This window comes from Manacus vitellinus, unplaced genomic scaffold (assembly GCF_001715985.3).
Source record: "Manacus vitellinus isolate BGI_N305 unplaced genomic scaffold, ASM171598v3 scaffold_20_pilon, whole genome shotgun sequence".
Classification (NCBI taxonomy): domain Eukaryota; kingdom Metazoa; phylum Chordata; class Aves; order Passeriformes; family Pipridae; genus Manacus; species Manacus vitellinus.
Genome location: NW_021939471.1, coordinates 12,918,294 through 12,930,793, shown reverse-complemented (window position 1 = coordinate 12,930,793; position 12,500 = coordinate 12,918,294). Strand labels below are relative to the sequence as shown.

General features: G+C 45.8%; 1 protein-coding gene across 1 annotated transcript; it reads right to left on the bottom strand.

Moving 5' to 3' along the window:
• Window positions 1-5,398: 5,398 nt before the first annotated feature.
• TTC30B (tetratricopeptide repeat domain 30B) lies at window positions 5,399-7,948 on the bottom strand. The gene is given in 4 exon segments (XM_029959543.1): window positions 5,399-7,711; window positions 7,713-7,746; window positions 7,748-7,814; window positions 7,817-7,948. Coding segments are annotated over 4 exon segments (2,001 nt in total). The 5' UTR covers window positions 7,914-7,948; the 3' UTR covers window positions 5,399-5,908.
• Between the last annotated feature and the right edge of the window lie 4,552 nt (window positions 7,949-12,500).

Below are 12,500 nucleotides of genomic sequence, written 5' to 3'. Positions count from 1 at the left end.
CTGCTTGTGACACGGGATGGCAAGGGTCCTAGGGGCAGAATTATGGAGAAGGTAAGCAGCAAGAAATGCTGAAATTCAGAGAAGTGGGCTATTGTGCACAGTAGAAGACAGAATAGCCAGGAGAAGTTCAGACTGTTCAGAGCCAGTGTGTACATTCACGCTACGGAGTTTAAAAGTTTGTGATGCTGACTGATGATTCCCATGTTCCAGAAGAAAATCTGGCACCTGTGTTTTTTATTTCCCTCTCCAAGCCGTTCCCAGTGGAGTGGCTGTTGGGACATGGGTATCTCCATGGCTGGGGTTGTGCTGCAGGAGTAATCCTATGCTGTGTGGACAGGAGTCCTCAGCCCCTATGCTCAGAGCCAGGGTGGGCAGTGTGGTTGCTGGTGGAGGCTGTGCCTTGCCAGGTCCAGGTGCAGGATCAGGATCCCCTGCTGACTTTTACCTCTCATTGTGCAAGAGACACTTTCTTAATGGGCAGCAGTTGCACCATGGTAAACATGGGGCTAGCTGTTTTCTAGGCAGCATTTTAAGTGGGTAGAAACAAGGAGTTTTGTTACTGAATTTGTAGCTTTTCCAGTACTTTCAAGAAGATGCTCTTGGATGGCTTGAAATGGCAGTCTGTGAAAATGGATATTTTCTAAGGTGCCAGTTTAAGACTCATTGAAGTCAATGGGAACTTTTTTATTTGTTTTCCTGGGCTTAAGTTTGGGCTATAAACTACAGTCAATTTAGGGGAAGATCCCCAAACATAGAAGCATTCTGGACTGAATGTTGGGTTTGGCGAGGTCTGCTTTGTGACTGGGCTTTATTAGTTAAATTCAGGCAAGGTCTAGGAAAATTATGCTGATTAAAAGGTTCTTTGGAAAATGAGTCCAAATGTCTCTATTTTTCTACTTAATGGAAAAGCATTTGCCAAAGAACAAGAGATGCTTTGCTGAAAATAGAGCCAAAAAGTTTGTCAGTACTTAAAGCCTCTTTTACTTCATTTAGAAACTGTTTCTTTTTGTAGGTCATGTTGTCAAAATGAGGTGCAGAGGACTGCAAAGCAACTGTTTGTTGTACCAGTTACGTCTCAATATTTCTCTGCAGTTTCTTCCAACCTGTGTGCATATTTACATTGCTGTTTATATATTCCTTATATTACTGTTTAGCAGCACAGTGATTGAAGCTGGGAGGATTTTAACACTAATTTACTTTTCACTGTTTCCACACTTGTGTAAATCCGTCCTGTCACCCCTTAGGACACTGGATAGGTTCCTTTCTGCTGCTACTGGCATTCATTGTCCATGTTCCCACATCAGCACAGAGCGACTAAGCCACATGTGCCTTGTCAGAAAGACCAGCCTGTCTCTTGTGAAAGCTGATGCAGCACCTCGTGCAGTCACCAACAAAGGTGGACACCACATGAGCATCAGCGCTGCGGGCCCTGGCTCAGTGCATCAGAGGTTCAGCAGGCAAGACTGGAAAGGACAATGCACATCTTTTTCACATCACAGCATGTAGTTCATGGAGAAAGACAAATGTGAATACCATCTGGTGTACCAAGAACTAGTCCACAAAACACACTTTCTGCAAAAACATGAAGATGGGCATTGTCTCAGGCATATTCACCCCTAAGAAGAAGCAGGATTTAGCAGAGTACCAAAATATAGAGGTGGTTTTACTTGCTGAAAGGTTAAAGGGAGATAAAGGAAGAGAAGACCTGGGGGGGATGACAGGAAGGATCTTTCAGTGCTTATCTTTCAGCCCACACAGCCACGTTATCACATCAGTGTTCTGAATCTGAATTAGTCAGGGTCAGACTCTTCTGCCTTTGCTGGAGACTAAAGCCAATATGGATGTGTGGAAGTTTTGAACTCAGGCTTCTAAAATAGGACGTTATAAGGAAGATACTGTGGAACAGGCTGTTGAAATCAGTTTTTATTCTTTTATGTAACCTCACCATTTCTAGAGAAAAACCATTCCTCTCCTTGTTCATCTTCTAATAGGGCTTGTTTACCCAGTAGAAACATCTGCTAGATGATTCTAGCAGATTGTGGCATCCACTACCTGTGTTCTGATGATGATGATGATGTCAGCAGACATTTGATTAACTACAGAAGCTTGAGCACCAAGGGGATCCAAGGTGGGGCACAAAGTAAATCACGTCTCAGGCCCTCCATGCCCTCCCGTTCCACCTGCCAGCACAGGTGGGCTGCTGGCAGAATGGTAGTTTGAGGCCTTTGCTTGTGCAACGTGTGCTGTGATTACTGCAGGGGCAATCGAGACAAAAAATGTGACTACTGCAGTACAATACAGCTTGTCACCTGCAACACGGGTGGCAAGCCCTTGCAAGGTTTGAGGATACTTTTCCTAAGATGCCCTGTAAGGACAAGATGCAAAAGAGCGCAAATAAAATCCTGGAGATTGGCCTCTATATGGCAGTGATGTACATGGGAGGCATCTTGGGCTGCTCACCTTTCAGATACTGATGCCCTAACAAAGGGCTGAGGGCTTCTTTCCCCTTGCTCCCAATAAAAAACTCTGGATGCTCTTGCTTAGTAATCCATGCTTATCTGCAGCTGTTCGCCTGCTGCAGGCCCTGGAAATGCAGCCAGCCATTTCTGTGTGGTGTTTTTTGTTTACATTCTTTTAAATGAAAACAGTGATTTTTGGTTGGGACAAAAGAAGGACTGTGCTAGCTTAGTGCATTAATTTAGGTGGATTTTACTAAATTTATAAGACACATAAACTGTTATTTCCTGTTTTCCCTTCTCTCCAAAAATGTATGTGCTTTCCTTTAAAAATGTATTTTGAGTGTAAGTCACATAGTGATAACACTAAATGTGGTATAAAGACGGTAATAAAAGTGGTTGTAACATCTATATATTTTTCATGACTGAAGTGCTCTGCAGTGGGAGATGCTCTAAATTCCTGCTTGCCACTGGAGGAGGCAACACACTTATGCTGCAAAAGGTGTCAGCTGCATGACTGCAGAGCCCAGTTCTGCTGGGCACAGGACAGGCGGGCAGGCAGGACAAATGAGGGCTGGGGTGTCTGCCCTGGTATGTCACTGAGGTGGGAAGGTTGGGTGGATGTTGCTGAGGAAGAGGCTGTGGTGGACAGGGTGGAAATACTGCTGGAATGGAGAGGACACCCCAAGCAGAAGCATCTGTTAATGCAGCAGAGGAGAAAGAGCCTGTCCTGGGCTGCCTCCTGTTGTGCCTCAGCTCTGCCACTTCTCCCTCTCCTTTCAACAGCAGAGGCCTCTCCACATTGCAGTCATGGTGTTCAGCATCACCGAACTTGCTCAGAAACCATGGGTTGTCTGGGTGTGCAGTGTACTCGGTGAGGAAAAGCACATAAAAGCAGAAGGAAAAGGGAAGAACGGGGGAAATGCTGCTATTGACATTTTCTCCTGGCTTTTTTTGTACCTCTGTTGTGTTGCAATAGGATGAAGCAAATTCCAAGCATGCCGGCTGCCCTCTAGCTGTATCTTCTGAAATAGCCACAGCTTGCACAATTCCACAGCCATTTATGGGGACATTTTTTCCACTGGGAGCATGGCTGTTCTCCCTTCCCACCCTGCGGCCGAGGGCCCGGTGCCTTCCCCGGAGGCTAGAATGAATCAGGGGGTGTGTGCCAGAGCCGGCTGGCCCTGTCGCCTCTGCCTATTTGTGGTGGATCCTTGTGGGGCCATGGAAGGCAAGGAAGAGATGAAGTGCTTGGGGCTGTGAATCCTGACAGCAGTGCCCTCATGGAAGTCACACACTGGCTGTATGGAAACCTGAGAGCATGTAAGCATCACTAAACAGCCATGGAAAAGTCTATATTGCTCTCAATTAGAGGGATTTCAACCTTTGCACAGGCACGAATCTGAAAAGTGAATTTTTTTTTAGAAGTCCAGTGACTTTTACAGAAATGAATATTAAATAAAGGGCATTGCCTGTTATTGCACTTCAGATGCTGTTAGGTGGTGTGGCTTTTAAGACCTCTTTTTTAAAGGTCATGCTGTTTATGCTGCATAATATCTAATACAATTGCACTGTAAATTAGAAAAATGCTTTACAGCCTGCTGCTGTGCTTCATGGAGGTGAACAAAATTTGAAATCACAGGTCTCCTCCTCGTGGGGAAGCAGGTGTGGGAAATATTTAATGTCAAAATAATCAGGGGCTTAATGGCCTAGTGATGAGCTATGGAGGCCTCTCTAGGACACCTTGCCACATCTCCTGCCTGCTCTCTAGAATATTTTCCCATTCTTGACACTGTTAAATTTGATTTTGCTTTACTGTTCTAGGAAGTTTTGGGTAAACTGTAGCATTACCTAACCCACAGCCATTTCCTTTAGCTGCACACAATATGCTCAGCCCTGACAGGTTTCTCTCCAAACAGGTAAAAGTTGACTTTCTCTATGTTGAAATGGCTGCAGGCCTGTCAAGTTACTATATATATAAACTCTCTGGAAGGATTAATATTCTATTCCTCTGTAGTAGCTTCAAAACTTCAAAAAAGGCTGTTATCTTTCCTTCCAGGTAAACTACACCATAGAAACTGGATTTTGAGGGACATGCAGCATGATTCCAAAATTCTCCCCTGACAGTTCTTCAGGGAATCAGTGTCAAAAGCAACCAAATGAGTTAAAGCCACAGATCTTTGATCCTTATTTTAAAAACTTCATCTCACACATTTCTTCAGAAGGCAGAATACACAAAAAGGAGAGCAGCCATGGGGCACAGAAACAGTCTGCATAAAACCACTGGAAGGTGTTTTGGTCTCACTTCACTGTGGAACATATAATATGGTTGAAAAGGGATGGGAAGACTGTTGAGAAAACACACTGACTGATGGTAGTGTGATGGACATGCCAAGTAAGGGAATTAAGCAAATAAACAGAGTTTCAGAGAGGAATTGAGAGATGCAGGAACACAAGGAGAAAACTAAGCAGCAGATTTCTACCACCTAAGGGTAGAATTGTAAGCCTTGCATGAAATGGAAGTTACATGATGGAAGTTTGGTGGTTTTTTGAGAACTCTGGAAAAAAACATAATTTCACATTCACAGGGTCTCTTACTAGAGACTGGTATACCCTAAGAATGGTATTTGGATTAGAGGGGCTGCACATGGATGACTGAATTACTAAGTAAGCACTTCCTACCAAGTAGGTTTGCAGGGCAACAGCTGCCACCCAGATGGTGCAGGCACAGGACTCTGGGGATCTCAGAAGCTGAGGGGCAGCACTGAGCAGTGTCTCTTAAGTCAGTTATGTCCAGCCATAACAAACTTTATTGCAAGGGTAGATCTAAACTGAGGTACCAATCTAACAGAGCCTTCTTGGATTATATTGCTGGTCCCTGTATTAGGTATAGAATTTGCCAGAATACTCCTGCATTATTACTGAGTTAGCAAAAGACACTGTTCATGTTTGTAGAACTGATTTTTTAATATAAAGCCATGTCTTGTGTTCAAATATACAATCAACGTGGTCTGCAACATATTAAAAATACCTTGGAAAAAGCAGAATAAAGAAACATTTCACACATAGGCACAAATTACAGAATGAAAACAACTGTTTCTTCAAACTCTGTGCTAGAAGAGACAGATAACACTTTTTTTTTAACCATCAACCAATGAAAAGAAACTTGGTCTAAATTTCAGAAGGATAAAATATTGTCTTACAGGTGAAAACTCTATATTTCTATAATGACATTCTTGGTCAATACATCTTAAGCTGCATTTAACATGACAGGTTACTGAGAATGCCCCTAGTTATTTGATGCAGGTTAATTTAATGAAAATATTCTATTTTCCACTGAATGCTGTTAAAATACAGCATGAAATCTTTAAAGATTTTTGCAAGCGTGAACATCACCTCACAAGTGTAAGAAAACAACAAAGTTCTCATTTCTGCTGTCCAGTTAACACCATCTACTCAGCCCACCCAATGATCTTATACATCAGAGCCCTCAAAAGCCGAGCTTCATAGGTGACCGTGTTTTTCCCACTGTGCATCCTACTCTCTTCCAGGGGGTGCTCAATGACAGCTGGGATGTTTCTCCCATACAGCTCACACTGCTTCAGGAACTGAACGCACTCCTGGATGACACTGTCACGCAGCATGATCATGTGCTTGGACATGTTCTCCAGCAGGGACAGGAAACACCGCTTGGCGTAGTACCACGTGTCAGTGCTCAGCTTTTTGTTATACGGCTCCAGACTTTTAATGATCCTTGAAATACCAAAGTCATAGTTTCCCTTCACACAGTAGAGGGTACCAATGACCAGATTGACAATGCAAAGATGGTAGGTGTTTTTATCAGGATTGTCATAGGACAGCTGCTCTTCTGCCTTCTCGATCTTCCTCATTAGTTCCTCTGCATCTTCATTCTGGCTCGTCAGGATGTAGGAAACGCAGAGATTGGCTAACACAATGGCACTGACATTGAGGATGTTGTCATAGTGCTTCTTAACTATCGGCTCATAGAAGCTGATAGCCTCTTTGTACTTGTTCTCTTGCATGAAGAGCACATGAGCCACGTTGAGCTTCCACACCTCGTGTTCCTTGCAGAACTCCACCGATTTGCGGAAGATCTTTTCCACCATTGTGTAGTTCTTCATGTCCCAGTAAATCTTTGCTTGGGCCATCAAGACAGGTACATATTTATCCAGAGTCTCATCATACTCATTAACTGCCTTTTTTAGAGCTTCATCATCCCAGTTTTGCCTAGCTTCCTGTACCTGCTTTGTGAGTTTTCTCAGCTGCTCAGTCATTGTCCCTGCTAAATCATCTAGCTTGTGGAAAGCCTCCTCAGGGGCAGTTTGACAAGTGATAATGGCATCCAAGAAGTTGTACAAGTAAGGTGTGAGCAGTTTGTAGGTCAGATGGGTATTCTCTGCCAGCACATCAGCTGCCAGGTCGTAGTACTGATGCTTGCAATAGAGGAGTAGCAAGTTACCAAAAGTTTCTGGTGGACAGGGGTTCTGCAGGAGGAGAAACTGTAGCTTCCCAAACCCTTCAGTAGGCTGGCTGTCCATGTTCATCAGCGCTTGGTTGTGCAGCGTGACGGGATCCAGCTCCTCCTCGGCCCTCGGGGGCATGTCAGTGAGTGCCTCCTGGGCCGCCCGCAGGTTGCGCAGCTGGTACTCGATGGCTGCCTTGAGGTTGAAGGCCTCCACCAGGGCCGTGCGGTGCAGGAGCAGCGTGTTGCCCACGCTGCGGACATCGATGCCCTCAGTGGTCATGCCCACACTGAGCTCGGGGTGCTGATGGATGCCGTGCTTGATGATGTCGGAGATGTACTTGAGGGCGGCCGGGTACTGCTTGGCGGCGTAGGAGCACAGCGCCATGTTGTAGGACAGCTCCGGGCAGTACCCCAGCACCTGCATGGCGCTGCTGAACTTGGCGCTGGCCTCCTCGTGCCGGCCCTGGCGGTACAGCAGGCAGCCCAGGTTCCCCTCGGGCATCGGCCCGCTCCGAGGGGCTCCTCGGCTGCGCTGGGGGCCGCCATCAGCGGCGGCAGCCAGCTCCTCCTCCACCAGGCTCTGTGCCGCCGGGAGGTCGCCCTGGGCGTAGTGCACAGCGGCCTGGAGGCGCAGGGCCCGGCGCTGGAAGGCGGGCACGTCCAGCAGCGGGCTGGCGGCGCGCAGGGCCTCTGCGAACAGCCCGGCCTTGTAGAGGGCCTGCGCGTGGCACAGGCGGTATACGGGGCCAGCTGCGGGTGCAGCGCCGACAAAGCTGCTCGTAGCACTCGGCCGCCGCCGCGAACCTGCAGCTGGTAGTGGCAGTAGCCCAGCAACGAGAGGCAGCCCGCGGAGCGGCTGCTCTTCTGCAGCCGCGGCTCAGCAGCGACACCGCCTCCGCGTAGCGCCCGCCTCCGATCAGCCCGTACACCACGGCCGTGTTGCTGCCCCGTCGCACCGGCGCGGCCTCCATGGCCGGCACCGGCACCGCCGCGACGGGGGCGGAAGGGGAGCTCTCCGCTGCCATGCAACGGCGGCCGCCGGGCCGGAAGCGGGTAGCTTCCCGTTGCCATGGCAACGCGCTGCCGGGCCGGAAGTACTCCCCGTGCTGGCGGCGGGTTCCGCGGTGACATTGCGGGCGTGGCGAAGGGGCGGTGTGAGCGCGGCCCGGGATACCGGGATCGGGGCCGCCCCTCCGGCAGGGGGATGGCGGCGGCCGCTCGCCCAGGCTTGTCCGGCCGCCCTGGTGCCGGTGGGGGCTGGTACCCTGGAGACGAGCTGCGTCCTCTGCGTTTGCCCGCCCCCTTGTGTTCCCCTCCTGTCTCCCGGCCAGATTCCAAACTGGCTCAAAAGAGCTCGAGCCTCATAAAGTCGCTGCCTAGACTGGGACTTTCCCCTCCTTTCGGGATCTCATGCAGGTGGAAACAATAAAGAGTAAAAATTAACTATATTTCTAAATGTTCTGTGACAGTTCCCTTAAGCAGTACGTGGTGTAAAAGCAGGCCTTAAGCTAAACACGCAGTCCGGGAGTGCAGGAAGTATATTATTGCTATCGTGGGCTTTTTCAACCCAAAACATCCTCGTCACAGCCCATCAAGATCCACAGTTCGTTACAGCTGGTGGAAGGCAGGAAGTGTGTTTGTACCTTGGCACAATCCACCGGCTTTCCTGCAGCTTTAAAAAGTAGAAGAAATGATTTCTAACTTTTCTGAAACTATTTCAACAATGTAACTGTGCTTTGGAGGGACTTTTTACCCCATGGTATTTCTACTGAACAGTGATGCATCCAGATCGCATACTGTATAATCTGTGTAATTACATTTGAACAGCTCTGGAAGAGTCACTGTTCAGATTTGGTTTCTGGTCACTCCAAACTGATGCCAAGTATACTAAGTGAAGAAGTTTGGTTTGCTTGCAAGGTAGTGTGTCAAAAATCGTATCTGGGCCACTCAGTCTCACGTGCTTCCAGGACCTTCTATATGTGTGATTCAGTAATCAATAGATACAGCTCTGATTCATCCCAACAAGGCAGTTTCAAAGCAAAAAAGCAATAATAAAGAAAGAAAATCACAGCAAGCCATTAAAATTGTTTTATTTCTTTTAGAGAGACCAATAAAACCAAGTTGTTAATTTCAAAAACATGCTTTAAAAAACTGAATAAGCATAGTTTGATCTACTAAAGCAAACAATAAGAGTAATGGTCTTAAAATGCAAAAAAAGGAAAAGATGCAGAAGTCTTTTTAAAAAGTTACACATTTTGCAAATATGTGGGATTCGCATTAGAACGTACACATGGTACTTCTGTGCATGTGTCAGTTGTTTCCCACAGGCAAAGGTTCAGGGGTTATAATGGTATTCCCCATACAACTGTAAGATGCAGTGGCAACATGCTTATAAATTTGTAATTAAATACAAATTAATCCAAGAAAGAAAAGGTAACAAGCAATATACAGTATGTATTCCAATACTGGCACATTCAAGTGATGGAAATCTCTGGAGTATCTCATTTCAGCTGATTTATACCTCCCACTTCATTGCTATGTTAGAAACCATTTACGTGACTTTACTCTTTAAATCATTCATCTCTTTGACAAAGCCAATAAGAAAAACCTTCTTGCTCTACATTTTCTTGCCCCGAACATTCAGCATTGGAAGTGTCTGTTAATGTATTTTACATAACCTTGAAATAAACCTGCTTTAAAATTTCACTCAATGCATAAGTGACCTATCAGTAACTAAATTGTTTTAATTTTATGAAGGGAAAATAAGTATTTGGCCTGTAGACTGAAACACTCCTATTTTTCCACTAGGATTACTTCATCTAAATACTACAATTGACCTTAGGCACTGCTGGTTGCAGTTTTCAAAAATAATTTGTGAGTATAGTATTGGCTTTGTTGGTAACTACAGGCACATTATAAGACTGCAGTGCACTCTAAGAAGGAGCAATTAGCAAGGTCACCAGACCAGAAAAATGCAGCTGCTGTACCAAGGACACCATCTGAAGAAATACCTGAGCTAAAATGAAACATCCTTGTCTGCTCTGTGATTACAAAATATACAACTGACCTTCTGGGCAAGACCCCAGCCCTGTAAATAGGGTTGGCTCCATGGGGAGTTGTGTCCACCACCACATGAGACATCCAGTTTAAACTTCTGGGAGCTACTGCTGCCTGACCCTGTGAGACTTTGCTTTGGAGCAGGAGCAAAACCATGTCCTCACAGAAACAGATGTCTACATCTTCATCATGTTATGAAGCTGTTGTCATTTGTCTGTAGGTCCCAGGCTGGGAGAGAATTGTCTGATTTTACTACTTGAACTATGGCCAAAGACACCTTCTGGGAATCTCATTCCTGGGAGGTGGGAAACCCTTCTGCCTGAGCCACAGCAGAGCTTCTACCCACGTGCTCCTTGCCTGGAACAGTGTTCGGTTTTCTGGTGGGGTCACAGTGTCGTGTTGTAGGGGAGCACTTTAATCCAGAACGGTGTACATATGAGCCTCTCCTGAGCTCTTCCACCAAAGCCTGTCTGCTCCGTGCATCTCCCAGGAGCGATGCAGAAATTGGGGCTGTACCCAGCAGGCATTCTTGGCTCCGTGCTAAGCACATATAAGGGGATTTGGCAGAAGGGCAGGAGACAAGACCACCAATGTGACTCCCCACAGGCTGGTGGGGAAGATGCCTCTGCAGTTCAAAAGCCTGCTGCAAATCAAGGAGGATTTGAGTGTCAGGCTTTTTCCTGATTACCCTATGCAATTCTGTGTTTGTTTTGTTGTTTGGGTTTTTTGGTTTTTTTGCAAGGAAATGTTTATTTCGGTAAGTGGTCTCACAGGTGGGAATCCTGAGTGGAATTACTGTTTGGCCTGAACCATCTTTGAGGATAGGGAGGAAGATCCAGATCTTCTCCTGAGCATTTTCCTGGTGAAAAAGTGAGGGCTGCTGCCTGGCTCCCTAATTCATGGGACTAAAAACCTGACTGAATTCAGGTTGCAGTTAGCACAATTCAGTAGAACACCTAGAAAAAAGGCATTGCCATTGAACCAGCTTAAAGCACCTTTGGGGAACAACAAAGCCTGTGTGATCCTATGGATAATCTATGTGCTCATCACATTTTAGCACTGGAATTGTAAATTCTAGAGGCCTCATTTAAGGCCAAATTTTCACTAACTGCTGGAGCAAGTAAGTGGTTCTTTGTTGCTGATGTGTTGGGCATCTTCAGGGGAAGGCCAAGCACATGCCCTCTAATTTGTCCTCACCTCTCGTGGACCCATGTTTTATATGCACTCACAGAATTAAGCCGATTTCAATGGGTTTTTTAATGTCTCCTTGTTCAGCAGGCAGGGAAGCAAGTAAAAGATGTAGAATGAGATTAAATGATCTACACAGTCATCTCTCCTGCGCATATCTTGGAAGAGTTTGGCAAAACTGACTGAAATACTGCGAAATACTGAAAACCAGATACGATTTCTGTCTATCAAGCTTATGAGCAGTAGCTAAAAAGTGGTTTCCACCATCTTAAAATATAATAGGCTTGGAATACATTTCTTAACTGTACTGCATGCTTCCACAAAGAATCCTCTTTTTCTCTCCAACAGTTTTTGTTTTAAAAAATAATGTAAGATTTTTGTTTGTTTAGTTTCAGAGACCAAATGCTGTTCTGAGATGCACTACTGGGCCCCCCGGTTTCCTCAGGGCTGCTTTGTTTCGCCTGAGAACAATTTGATAAGATCGAGCTGTGTGCTCTCATTTTCTTCCTTGTGATGGAGGAGCAGAACCATAACATTAGTCAGCAGTTTCTGAATTTTGACCCACAATGGCAAAGATACCAAAAGACAGGAGAAATAGATGGAGGCAATTACAAACAGTCACTTGATTGATGGTTGACATTGTTAGAGCTTCAGCTGTGTGTCAGCTTGCGGTGGTGCCGAATCCCCATCCCTGCCGGTGGGTGTTGCCATGGGCAACAGTGCACTGAAGCCAATAAAAAGGAGAGGAAATGAGGGGAGACTCAACCTTCGGGGAGGCTGTAGGGTATGCATTATAAATTATGTTATACTTAGCAATATGCAATACCAAAATTCAGGAAATCTGTGTGTACCTGCCAGCAGTACTGTTGGTTCCTAGTATCTGTTTCTCCCATAACGTATGTATTCTAAGTTTGTATGGCTTGCTGCTTACTATACTGTGTCTGTCCTTATTCAGAGAAGAAAGAAGTGGTAAAAGAATAGCAGAAACATTTCCATTTGATGCATGTACTTCACTGCTGTGCAGTCTGCATTTCTGGTCCTTCCTGCTTCTTTCTGCTAGAGAAAGTGATGTGGTTCTGTTGTGCACTGACAGATTGGCTCACAATGCTACTGAATTTCCAGCTATTGTCCTACACACTGTGGTTAGAAGCACAGAGCCTTTTTGTTTTGCTGTGTTTCTTTTAAAGAAGTGATCAGCAGATTTGTTGTTTCTGTTTGATTGTGAGACAGATGTAGTCAGCTTTTCTAAGGCGCTAACGACTCACTTTCCTTGGAAAGGAGGAAAGCTCTTTTAGCATCTGGTCAGCTGGGCC